This window comes from Heptranchias perlo, chromosome 24 (assembly GCF_035084215.1).
Source record: "Heptranchias perlo isolate sHepPer1 chromosome 24, sHepPer1.hap1, whole genome shotgun sequence".
In the NCBI taxonomy this organism is placed as follows: Eukaryota; Metazoa; Chordata; class Chondrichthyes; order Hexanchiformes; family Hexanchidae; genus Heptranchias; species Heptranchias perlo.
The window spans coordinates 20,034,709-20,048,456 of NC_090348.1; the positions used below are offsets into that span (position 1 = coordinate 20,034,709).

General features: G+C 43.2%; 1 protein-coding gene across 3 annotated transcripts in view; it reads left to right on the forward strand.

Annotated features, from left to right (window-relative positions):
* Positions 1-13,748, forward strand: part of dyrk4 (dual-specificity tyrosine-(Y)-phosphorylation regulated kinase 4) — a 91,341-nt gene that overhangs the window by 49,448 nt on the left and 28,145 nt on the right. For all 3 annotated transcript variants that reach the window (XM_068005353.1, XM_068005355.1, XM_068005354.1), the window contains 3 exons: positions 837-918; positions 2,309-2,481; positions 2,568-2,628. In XM_068005353.1, coding sequence (XP_067861454.1) covers positions 837-918; positions 2,309-2,481; positions 2,568-2,628 — 316 coding nt within the window. The remainder of the gene's footprint in view (positions 1-836; positions 919-2,308; positions 2,482-2,567; positions 2,629-13,748) is intronic.

Genomic DNA, 13,748 nt, shown 5'->3' on the forward strand with positions numbered 1-13,748 from the left:
GCCAAAAATTTACCAGAGTCTGGAAATATTCCCAAAGAAATTGTGACAGCTGAGAACCCCACACGTCATGGTATAGCTGTAGAACTGCTGCTTCAGGAAGTGCTCTGCTTAGTGGTTCAGGGTGCCCTCCCTGGAAGACAGCAATGAGTATATGGGAGGAGGTAGCAGAATGAGTAAATGTAGTATCAAGTATTCAGGAGGAACTGGGGCAGCTTGCTAGCCTAAGGAAATCTTCCAAAATATTGTTGCAAGCATTTTCACATACCAAGTAGGTGGTAAAAGTATGCATGCCATAAAGTATTCTTCTCAACCTGTTACACATTGACTAAAACTGCATGCAAAGCACTTGGACAGATTTGCAGCTCTTTCGTAGCTTCTCCTTGTGAAGACAAGTTCACAACTGCAATGGACCTTCACCTTTCCCTCTTCATAGAACCTTCCGGATTTTGCCTTATATACTAAACCCCCCCCCCCCCCACCTTTTGCAGGGGTGGTAGGAACCACAACTCCAAGTTCCCACAGCCCAGTCCCAGGATTATTACATTCTCCAGCCCCTCCCCCATTCAGCAGTCAGTATAGAACATATCAAACACTTGTCAAATAAAAAAGTTTAACATAAAATCATTGAAGAACCATATATACATAGGCTACTACAATTATAACTAGTTCCCTGGTGATTGCTTGGCAATTACACTGGGACATTCATCCTTTTTGAATATATATTGTATTCTTTACCAGAAGAACATAGTACTGTTTAATGAAACTGTTCCTTTATCGTATTCTTTATCAGAAGAACATATTACATAATATAACCATTCATTTATTCTTTTTGCTAGGAGAACATATTACTTTGCCCCAAAGGACAAGGATTAATCAAAGTAATTGATTTTGGATCAAGCTGCTTTGAGAATCAAAAAGGTTTGTACAGATAAATATCTTCCATTTTATGCATTTTTGTTATATTTCAAAAGAAAAGAGTGTTTATCTCCTTGGTATATGCATGGACTAGCCATCATTTGAGCCATCTGGTAGCTTACACTATGGGCAGACAAATTGTATACCAGCAGCAGCAAGGCATTTACTATAAGTCAGCATGTTAAAGCGAGAGCTGGTCACATCAATAATGTGACTTTATTACTCTTCACAATTTCTGGCCTCAAGTGGCTTGGGGAGGGAAGAAACAGCCTTTGGAGTTCATTTTCACCAAATCAGAGTTCAGTTGTTTGCTACGTAGGAACACACTTCCAAAATAGACAGTGGCTCCTACGAGAAAGAAAAAAGATCAACAAAGCATTTATTTTCAAAGATTCAGTTTTGTTTTGCCAAGTTTAAGCATTAGAATGGGTGGAACAGGGTATATTAGTGCTGAAGACGTGTGCTCCAGAACTAGCCGCGCCTCTAGCCAAACTGTTCCAGTACAGCTTCAACACTGGCATCTACCCGACACTGTGGAAAATTGCCCAGGTATGTCCTGTCCACAAAAAGCAGGACAAATCCAATCCGGCCAATTACCGCCCCATCAGTCTACTCTCAATCATCAGCAAAGTGATGGAAGGTGTTGTCGACAGTGCTATCAAGCGGCACTTACTCACCAATAATCTGCTCACCGATGCTCAGTTTGGGTTCCGCCAGGACCACTCGGCTCCAGACCTCATTACAGCCTCGGTCCAAACATGGACAAAAGAGCAGAATTCCAGAGGTGAGGTGAGAGTGATTGCCCTTGACATCAAGGCATTTGACCAAGTGTGGCACCAAGGAGCCCTAGTAAAATTGAAGTAAAATCAGGGAAAACTCTCCAGTGGCTGGAGTCATACCTAGCACAAAGGAAGATGGTAGTTGTTGTTGGAGGCCAATCATCTCAGCCCCAGGACATTGCTGCAGGAGTTCCTCAGGGCAGTGTCCTAGGCCCAACCATCTTCAGCTGCTTCGTCAATGACCTTCCCTCCATCATAAGGTCAGAAATGGGGATGTTCGCTGATGATTACACAGTGTTCGGTTGCCACAACCCCTCAGATAATGAAGCAGCCCGTGCCCACGTGCAGCAAGACCTGGACAATATCCAGGCTTGGGCTGATAAGTAGCAAGTAACATTCGCGCCAGACAAGTGCCAGGCAATGACCATCTCCAACACCCTTGTTCTTATAAAACTTCTAACTCGCCGTGAGCAATGCCATGTTAGTATATGTTACAGCTTAAAAACAGAAATTGCCAGACGTTTATTAGCATCTGTAAAGAGAGAGGATGGGTTAAACCTTTATTATTCATTTTTTTATTTTAATGTTTAAAATCTATTATGTTTGTACAACAGTTTACACATACATCCAGAGCAGATTCTACCGCTCACCTGAAGTAATTCTGGGTCACCAGTATGGATTGGCAATCGACATGTGGAGCTTTGGCTGCATTTTAGCTGAGCTCTTCACTGGTTACCCACTCTTTCCTGGGGAAAATGAAGTGGAGCAGTTGGCTTGTATCATGGAGGTATGAATAAATTAGGTGTTCATATTTTTAATTATATATTTCTTTTTGGATTATATCTTACTGGGTTTTTAAATTTTTTCATTAAGGTATTTGGGATTCCACCAGCAGAAATCATTCAAACTTCACAAAGAAAACGTTTGTTTTTTGGTAAGAGCTGGAATTGAATTGAGAAAAAAAGTTTTATTTTTAAGTTCAATATTGATGCAAAATATTTTAAAATTATTAAATTACTTGGATATTAATTCATTTTTAGCAACTTATTGACAGTTATAGGTTTGGGTAGAAATAATAGTAACCTAAAGAGAAGAAAAATAATTGATGAGAGCAAAGGTCAGAGTACAAAAAGAGATAAAGAAATATATAAATACTCAGGAAACAGAAAAGGTTATAGGAAGTAATAATGATATACCTGTTAAAAATCAAGCAGGTGTAATGAAAAAAAGAGCATATTAAATTGCCAGCGTAGCAATGTACAGAGGATCAGCAACGGAACAGGGTAATTGGAGACAGTAATTAGAAATTAGGAAACCAAAGTAATAGGGATAATGGAAACGTGGCTGCAGACAGGAAATGATCAGCAGTTAAATATTGCAGGCTATAATACATTTAGAAAAGATAGGGAAGGAACAAGTGGTGGTGGGGTAGCTGTGTTAATCAGAAATATCATGAGGGCAGTAGCAAGAAAGGACATAACTAACAAAAAAAATAGAAACAGAACCCACTGGATGGAGATAAAGGCTAGGAAGGGAATGGTGACACTTAGGCGTAAACTAGAGAACACCAAATAGTGGAAGTGAAGAAAGAAATATGTAGATAAATCTATTAAATGAAATGAGTAAAACAATAATCATAATCATGGGGGATTTCAACTGCAATCCCCACCATTTATACCAACTGTCTATTAAAAATAACCATTTTCATCACCATAGAAGTCAATTACAAAGGGGACGCTTACTATTTCGAGCAGACTCAGCTGTTCATTAAGCTCTTCGCAACTTATTAAAGTCCGATTACCTTAATTACTTAATCCTCTGTACTTACAATTTTCAAAGCTCTGTAAACATTTTGTTCTTCTGGTTCTGAGTAAGATATATATATATAGATATATCTTATACCCGTATTTACCTACGGGCTTTCGAACTCCTTTGAAGAGGTATCGCAAACCTAAAAATAGATATTTAACGGCTTGAACTTGGAGCTTTTATAATTTCGATGTCATTTCCTTCAAAACAAACTTTTTCATTGCATCTAGCCATTGTTCATTGATACCTGTTAAATTACTCCGGGTCATTTTTTCCAGCATATGTATTTCCTTCTTTATTTACGTTTAGAAATACGAGTTATAGGGACATAGCGCGTTAACACCAATGTGTACTCTAAGCGGTGAGGACTGCGTTCATGTTCATGGTAACGTGATTTACCCAATATGTAAAACAAATGCAATGAAATAACTCCCAAAGCTGCCTGAAGTCTCCACTTTCTGACTGCTACCCGTAATTGTTAATAGTGCGAACAGCTGATGGAGACTTCAGGCACCTTCAATCAGCTGTTCGCACTGTTAACAACTGCATGAGGCAGTCGGAAAGTGGAGACTTTATGGCAGCTTCAAACAGCTGATTGAAGCTCCTTGAAGACCTGACTTTGCCTGAAATCAGCGGAGGTTTTAAATCGGGAAGTACTGAATTGCACGAAATAGTCGGCTGGCTTAATAGGTTTTAAGCGGTGCCTTTGTAATTGACGTCTATGATAATAACCTTTGGTTAGCACCATTTGCCCCATATAGGTGGCTGTAGGTGGTGGGGATTGTACTCCCAAATAAAGTGGCAGGAAAAGGGAGTAGAAGGGGTTGGAGTTTTTACAATCTGTACTAGAGTCCTTTCTGGCCCAAAATGTAACAAGCCCAACACGGAAAGAAACATAGAAAATAGGAGCAAGAGTAGGCCATTCGGCCCTTTGGGCCTGCTCCGACATTCAAAATGATCATGGCTGATCGTCTAACTCAGTACCCTGTTCCCGCTTTTTCCCCATATCCTTTGATCCCTTTAGCATTAAGAAATATATCTATCTCCTTCTTGAATACATCTAATGACTTGGCCTCCACTGCCTTCTGTGATAGAGAATTCCACAGGTTCACCACCCTCTGAGTGAAGAAATTTCTCCTCAACTCGGTTCTAAATGGCATACCCCGTATCCTGAGACTGTGACCGCTGGTTCCGGACTCCCCAACCATCGGGAACATCCTCCCTGCATCTAGTCTGTCTAGTCCTGTTAGAATTTTATATGTTTTGATGAGATCACCTCTCATTCTTCTAAACTCTAGTGAATATAGGCCTAGTCAACCCAATCTCTCCTCATATGTCAGTCCAGAAGGAAGCCCTTCTAGACCTAGTAATGGGAAATGAACCTGAGCACATAAGAGAAGTAAGCATAGGCGAACATCTAGGGATTAGTGATCACCATATAATAAAGATTAAGATAATGATTGAGAGAGATAGATAGAACATAGACCAAAGCAAAAGATTGGAAAAAAGCCTGTGAGGGAATGAGGATGGAGCTAAGGGAAGTAAACTAGAGAAAAATATTGTCAAAGAGGCAGAACAACAATGGACATAAGGGAAAGGCCCCCGGTACAAAGGTAAGTCATCAGCCAGGGGGTCGGGAGGCCTTTGTGGTCATGGGGTGGGGAAGGTTAAACTTTACTTGTGGTGCCTGGAGGAGCACTCCTGCTCCTCCTGGCCTGCAAATTAAAACTTTTTTTAAAAAAACTTTTACATTGCTAGGCCCCTTTTGGCCCTGTATCCTTCTGCTTTCCCCAGTGCATTCCCAACTGTGCGCAACGCGGGGTTAAAACCACGCTGGGGTCTGAATTATGACTTTTAAATATGTGCGAGCTCCTCGCCTGCCTGCGGCGAATGCCTTACTCGACTCCCAAAACTTGGGAGTTAAATTGGAGGTGAGCAGGAGTGCGGTGCGAAGTGTGAGGTGGTTTATTTTGATCGGAGGAATAAAGAGGCCAGTTATTCCTTGGAAGGTAAGAAACTAAATAGGGTAGAGGAGCAAAGAGATCTGGGTATATAGATTCATGAATCGCTAAAAGTAGCAACGCAAACAAAAGTACTAGGATTAATTTCAAGAAGAATAGAATACAAAAACAGGGAGGTAATGTTAAATTTATATAGGCCCCTAGTTAGACCACCTGGGATTCAGTGTTCAGTTCTGTTCTCCATACTACAAAAAGGATTTTGAATCACTGGAGAAATTGCAGAAAAGATTTACGTGGATAAAACCAGAATTGAGAGGATACAACTATCAGGAAAGATTGAGCAGACTAGTGCACTTTTCTCTGGAAAAGATAAGACTAAGAGGAGATCTGATAGAGGTCTTTAGAATCATGAAGCGGTTCGATAGGGTGGATGTGGAGAAACTGTTTCCACTTGCGGGAGAGTCTAGAACAAGGGGGCATTAATAGAAAATAGCCACAAACAGATCAAATAAAGAATTTAGGAGGCATTTCTTTACACGGATTGGTGAGAATGTAGAACTTGCTGCCACATGGAGTGATTAAAGCAGATAACAGTGACACATTTAAGGGAGGCTTGATGTAAATGCTGAGAGAGAAGGGAATAGAGGGATGTGAGGACTAGGTGGGAAGAGGTAAAGAGAATGGGAGGAGGCCAGTGGTGGAGTATAAAAACCAGCATAAACAAGTTGTTTCTTTTTCTAGGCAATTCTATGTTATAGACTTGTCGAGGATAAGTTGTCTACAAATTGTAAAAAAAAATGTGATTTTAAATCTCACCTATTTAAACATTAGTTTTTAGTAGGATAGGTGCTTCATGAGCTTTACGTTTCTGAATGAATAATAAATCACCTTGTCTATTTTTTAATTAAATTCCAAGGTTCAAACTTTGTGTCCTATTACAGTGCCATCTAGGGGTGTGCTGGATGTATTCATTAATTGGCACAGCTGCATATATATGAATGTGAGAATGAGTGAGACAGACAGACTGCTCGGTGGGGGGTGGGGGTGGAAGAGATGCACTATAGATAAATTTATGGAATTGTGCTCCAGTTGGGGAATCTCACCTGGCGACAGTGCATATCAGAAATACAGACAAGCACTCCCTACGACTTTCTGTCGGGAGTACGCTTTCATAAAATTATTCTACCAAACTAGCCTTCTCCGTAACATGAAACACACTCTCTCTCTCGCAGCGATGGAGGGAGAGAACTAGGAGTCTACTGCGTGTCAGAGAAATGCCAGGTCACTTTTTTTAGATGATGGGAATCTCCCCTCACTTCCAATGGTGTTTCTGTGACTTGATCATAAAAACTTTGAAAGCAGAAGTTGCAGTGAACACATTGGCTTGCATATATTTGCATATACAAATTTAGCACACTGTATATAAAACATGCTGCAGTTTGAAGGTTGATATTACTTACACTTTTTGATTTAATTGCTTCCTTGTTTAATCTTTTAAAACTGTTGGCTAGAGGTAGCCTGAGAGCAGAATTCTTGGCCCCGAATTTCCTCCCTTGTTGTTGACAAGTCAACAAAATCGCTATATTCTGGGTAGCTCAGGGTGGAAATTGGTCTGGGACCTGGTAATTAGGGTCTGTGCTTTCTATTTTTCTGTCACTATTTCCATGGCATTTGGAGGCAGGTGCATAATACATAAGGGCAAAAGAGTAACTAGGGAGAGAGTAGGGCCTCTTAAGGATCAACAAGGTCATCTATGTGCGGAACCGCAAGAGATGGGTGAGATCCTAAATGAATATTTCACATCGGTATTTACGGTTGAGAAAGGCATGGATGTTAGGGAACTTGGGGAAATAAATAGTGATGTCTTGAGGAGTGTACATATTACAGAGAGGGAGGTGCTGGAAGTCTTAACGCGCATCAAGGTAGATAAATCTCCGGGACCTGATGAAATGTATCCCAGGACGTTATGGGAGGTTAGGGAGGAAATTGCGGGTCCCCTAGCAGAGATATTTGAATCATCCACCGCTACAGGTGAGGTGCCTGAAGATTGGAGGGTAGCAAATGTTGTGCCTTTGTTTAAGAAGGGCGGCAGGGAAAAGCCTGGGAACTACAGACCGGTGAGCCTGACATCTGTAGTGGGTAAGTTGTTAGAGGGTATTCTGAGAGACAGGATCTACAGCCATTTGGAGAGGCAGGGACTGATTAGGAACAGTCAGCATGGTTTTGTGAGAGGAAAATCATGTCTCACGAATTTGATTGAGTTTTTTGAAGGGGTAACCAAGAAGATAGATGAGGGCTGTGCAGTAGACGTGGTCTACATGGACTTTAGCAAAGCCTTTGACAAGGTACCGCCAATTGGATACAAAATTGGATTGACGACAGAAGACAGAGGGTGGTTGTAGAGGGTTGTTTTTCAAACTGGAGGCCTGTGACCAGCAGTGTGCCTCAGGGATCGGTGCTGGGTCCGCTGTTATTTGTTATTTATATTAATGATTTGGATGAGAATTTAGGAGGCATGGTTAGTAAGTTTGCAGATGACACCAAGATTGGTGAAGAAGGTTATCTAGGATTGCAACGGGATCTTGATAAATTGGGCCAGTGGGCCGATGAATGGCAGATGGAGTTTAATTTAGATAAATGTGAGGTGATGCATTTTGGTAGGTCGAATCGGGCCAGGACTACTCCGTTAATGGTAGGGCGTTGGGGAGAGTTATAGAACAAAGAGATCTAGGAGTACAGGTTCATAGCTCCTTGAAAGTGGAGTCACAGGTGGATAGGGTGGTGAAGAAGGTATTCAGCATGCTTGGTTTCATTGGTCAGAACATTGAATACAGGAGTTGGGATGTCTTGTTGAAGTTGTACAAGACATTAGTAAGGCCACACTTGGAATACTGTGTACAGTTCTGGTCACCCTATTATAGAAAGGATATTATTAAACTAGAAAGAGTGCAGAAAAGATTTACTAGGGTGCTACCGGGACTTGATGGTTTGACTTATAGGGAGAGGTTGGATAGACTGAGTCTTTTTTCCCTGGAGAGTAGGAGGTTTAGGGGTGATCTTATAGAAGTCTATAAAATAATGAGGGGCATAGATAAGGTAGATAGTCAAAATCTTTTCCCAAAGGTAGGGGAGTCTATAACGAGGGGGCATAGATTTAAGGTGAGAGGGGAGAGATACAAAAGGGTCCAGAGGGGCAATTTTTTCACTCAAAGGGTGGTGAGTGTCTGGAACGAGCTGCCAGAGGCAGTAGCAGAGGCGGGTACAATTTTGTCTTTTAAAAAGCATTTGGACAGTTACATGGGTAAGATGGGTATAGAGGGATATGGGCCAAGTGCAGGCAATTGGGACTAGCTTAGTGGTATAAACTGGGCGACATGGACATGTTGGGCCAAAGGGCCTGTTTCCATGTTGTAAACTTCTATGATTCTATGATTCGATATGGACGGGCATAATGTGATGCCATATTACTGAGAAAAATGCATCAGTCGATATATTTCCCATAATTTGCGCACTAGCAATACTGACTGCAAGAAACATGTGCGTCCCTGGCATCCAGCATTGCTAAGGGCCTCAGGGAGGAGCAGGTCTCCCTCCGCTAATCAATTGCAGAGCATCAAATCACGGAGCGGTTGGTTGCAGAAGGGAAATTGCAAAATTCAAACCTAGGTCATTTAGTAAGTTTTTTGAATAACATTTAGGTGGCACAGCCGGCCCATTTACACTGCAGCAACGCACAGTGGTGAGTTTCCACGCCCCCCCCCCAACCCCTCCCATCCCCATCTGAGGTGGGCACCCCAGTTGCACTGTAAATGGTGCAAGCGCCTGTCCAAAATTTGTAAATGCCCCGACCTGTCAAGTGGGCTGGGATCAGGGGTACAAATAATTGGTGGGCTGAAGTCCTGCCTGTCAAATATGTAAAGAGCGTGTTTAGATGCCAGGAAGAATTTCTTTTTACAGAAAATCATCACCCTGCCAAGGGTGGAACAAACTGCCGAGACAGTTGGCGAGTAAGGCGTCATCACAGTCCTTTTAGAAGGAAACTTGACAAGGAGATAACATTTCCATTTATAGGGGGTAAGTTGCTAGTTATTTGTGATTATGATAAGACGGGGGTTACAATGGCATCCTGGAGCCTTGCTCGATTGTCTTAGGGAGACGGAGAGGAATTTCCCTGAGTTATTGGCCACAAGGGTTTTTTTCCCATTCTTTTTGCCTCTCCCAGGAGATTGCATGGTTGTGGGGGTTGAGCACTGTGCAAGATTGCACTGTATCTGAATGGGGTAGACTCGACCGGCCTGATGGTCTTTTATTGCCCCTCCCTTTTGTACATTCATATTTCCCCTTTTAAAATTTTGCGGCAGTTCAATAAGAAACTTTTGGTGCTACTTCATGAAAACAAAAGGTTATGTACAACAACATGAGAATTACATGACACTGGGTAGATTTTAAACTCGCCACCTAGATATAAAACTGACATTATGGATCAGCCACCCCAACATTAATGGAAATGAAAATCAGGCAGTTTATATAATGGCCAGCTGATCCGCAATGCCAATTTTATGCCCGAGTGGCAAGCTGAAAATCTACCTGCGTATTTTTCACCATTCTTGCTTATTTTTTGTAGCAAAATTGTAATCACATGTTGATTTAAAACATTATGATCTGGATTTTTGAATTCGATGGGGTACCAAAGTGGGACTTCCACCTGCTGGCGTGACCTCACCGAATTTTGCAGCATCATTATAATAATATGAGCTTGGGCTCCCACACCATTGGCACTCTCCTTTGGGAGGTCACCTCTGGGCAAGGGCTGAGGAATCGACTATTTCTGCAGTCTTTAATTAGCTACAGCAGCTTAAAGGATCAGGTCACCATTTAGAAAGGTAGGAGAAAGGAACACTAATAGTAGCGCAAAGAAGCATGTCTGTTGGTGCTGCAACGGGGTACAGAGCCCACAAGTTTGCAGACTGCTCCATGTCCAAATAAAGAAAAGGAGGAGTCAACTATTTGGGACAGATGGAAGGCAACCAGCCACAGGAATAATGCAGGTACAGTGGAGAGAGGTGGCCTTGGCACTCAGTACCTCCTCTAACAACCACCACGTGGCATCTCAGACAATGACCTCACTCAGACAGCCGAGGTAACAGGAGGTAGTCAGACCTTGTGATACCGTAATAAGCATATTTCCCATTTTCAGCCATCTTGCCTTCATTGGATTATAACCATCTACAACTTATCAGCAATGTAAATGAGATGTCACAGCGCCCTTCATGACTCTTTCCATCCCCTGCAAAAGAGCCTTCAAACACAACCTATGATGAAGCATTGTTTTCGGCCCCCGCTACAAAATCCGTTCCCTCACCACCGAATCTATCCCACTCCCTGGCCGTTGTCTCAGGCTGAACCAGACTGTTCACAACCTCTGCATCCTATTTGACCCTGCGCTGAGCTTCCGACCCCAAATTCTCTCCATCACAAAGAGCGCGTACTTCCACCTCCGTAACATTGCCTGTCTCAGCCCATTTGCTGCTGAAACCCTCATCCATGCTTTTGTTTCCTCCAGACTCGACTATTCCAATGGTCTCCTGGTCAGCCTCCCCTCTTCCACTCTCCATAAACTTGAGCTCATCCAAAATACTGTTGCCTGTATCCGAATCCTACAACCCTCCAAGAACTCTGTGTTCCTTCATCTCTGGCCTCTTGTGCATCCCTCCCACCATTGACGGCCGTGCTTTCAGCCATTTAGGCCCTAAGCGCTGGAATTATCTCCCTAAACCTCTCACCGCTCTCTCCTCCTTTAAGACGTTCTTTAAAACCTACCTCTTTGACCACGCTTTTAGTTAACCTTCCTCATAATCTCCTTCTTTGGCTTGGTCTGATTACGCCTTGGGACATTTTCCTACGTTAATGGCGCTATATAAATTTAAGTTGTTGTTATTGTTGAAGAGTGGAAGCAGTAAAAGGCTCAAATGATACGTAGTCACTACTTTCCTGTACTTGTTATTGCTCCCATGAAGAAATGATTATTAGCACCTTGGTTGGATGCCATAGAATGGCAAACAGAGGATCTTCACACTATCTATTCGGAGGAGAAAATAAACTATAAATCAACATCACAGGGGATATTTCCTTCCCACAACCTCTCACCTCTCATCCCAAGCACTAGAACTCTTGGGGAGACATACAGGTGAAGAAGTGGGAAACAGGGAAGTAGGATTGGAGGTGACAGCTGAAGGTTGGTCTTAATATTCATCATCTCACCTCTCTTCGGCTCCTGCAGCACACATATAATCTTTAATTACAAAACACTGTGAATCCCTAATACCTTGTAACGAAAGTGCTGCTCACCTGCCCATGCATATCTATCTTTCTTTTGTGCCCTCCTAGGTGTGCCACAGCAACAAGCAGAAGAAGAGCAGCAAGGTGAACCTGGTCCCTTTGTGAGGAGACACACATTTTGACACACGATCAGGAGATGTCTGTCCTGAGGCTGAGGAGCCTCGGGACCCAGATATCATGGATCCTACCATTAAGAGAATGATGTTTGAAATGTATCAAACATTACAAGCACTGAGGGCAGTGTCACAGAATGTGCTGCAAAAGGTGAAGGAGTTCACTAACCCCACCTGCAGCTCCATGATGAGTGTGTGTGCAGCACTGCAGTCAACCCTGAAGCACATGGCAACTCTACAACAATCTGAACCACAGGACCCCCAATAGAGACCCGAGTACTCTGAGTACCCTGTGACAAGTAGCTTGCCTCCTGGCCCATCAAAGCTTCACCACCATCTATAAGGCTCGAGTCAGGAGTGTGATGGAATATTTGCCACTCACCTGAATGGATGCAACTACAACAACACTTAAGAAGCTCAACACCACCCAGAGCAAAGCAATCCACTTGATTAATACCCCTGCCACTGAACTCAATATTAACCCTCTCCACCACCTGGCACACTGTGGCTGTAGTATGTATTATGTACAAGACACAGCGCAGCAACTCGCCAAGCTTACTTCAATGGCACCCCCATTTCCAATAAATGCGGCCCTTGCAGCATCGCCCACATCCTGAGAACATAGAGGATTTAATCACAGTTGTACCTTCTGGCTTGGAAGGTACAACTGTGATTGTTGTACCTTCCATGCCTTCTGGACTGCTGGTAATGATGCCTTGGGTGCTGAAGTGGAGAGGGCTGTCTTGTCTGGACTCCAATTGATTAGAGGTGAAATCCAAGCAACCATGTCTCAGGGCTTCAGTGATCTGATTATTACTGTTTAGGCAGCTTTCCCAATGATCAATGGTCAACCAAAGCCAGGGCCCAACACTAGTAGTTTGAAAGGTATGTACTCCCAGAATGATGCCTTCGCTTCGGATAGTATCACTTGTGTACCTTGTCAGCAGCCTCCTCAGATGCCTGCACATAGCCAAAAGCAACATTGGCCAGGCTGCCCTATAGCAGCATATGAGACACAGCCGACAGCAATTACCTCTGGGGCTTGAGATGAGAACCACCTGAGTCGTAAAAAGTTCCTGGAGGAAAGCATCAGCCAGCCAGCATCTACCCGACAATGTGGAAAATTGCCCAAGTATGTCCTGTCCACAAAAAGCAGGACAAATCCAATCCGGCCAATTACCACCCCATCAGGCTACTCTCAATAATCAGCAAAGTGATAGAAGGTGTCGTCGACAGTGCTATCAAGCGACACTTACTCACCAATAACCTGCTCACCGCTGCTCAGTTTGGGTTCCACCAGGACCAGTCAGCTTCAGACTTCATTACAGCCTTGGTCCAAACATGGACAAAAGAGCTGAATTCCAGAGGTGAGGTGAGAGTGACTGCCCTTGACATCAAGGCAGCATTTGACCGAGTGTGGCACCAAGGAGCCCTAGTAAAATTGAAGTCAATGGGAATCGGGGAAAACTCTCCAGTTGCTGGATTCATACCTAGCACAAAGGAAGATGGTAGTGGTTGTTGGAGGCCAATCATCTCAGCCCCAGGGCATTGCTGCAGGAGTTCCTCAGGGCAGTGTTCTAGGCCCAACTATCTTCAGCTGCTTCATCAATGACCTTCCCTCCATCATAAGGTCAGAAGTGGGGATGTTCGCTGATGATTGCACAGTGTTCAGTTCCATTTGCAACCCCTCAGATAATGAAGCAGTCCGTGCCCACATGCAGCAAGACCTGGACAACATCCAGGTTTGGGCTGATAAGTGGCAAGTAACATTCGCGCCAGACAAGTGCCAGGCAATGACCATATCCAACAAGAGAGATTCTAACCATCTCCCC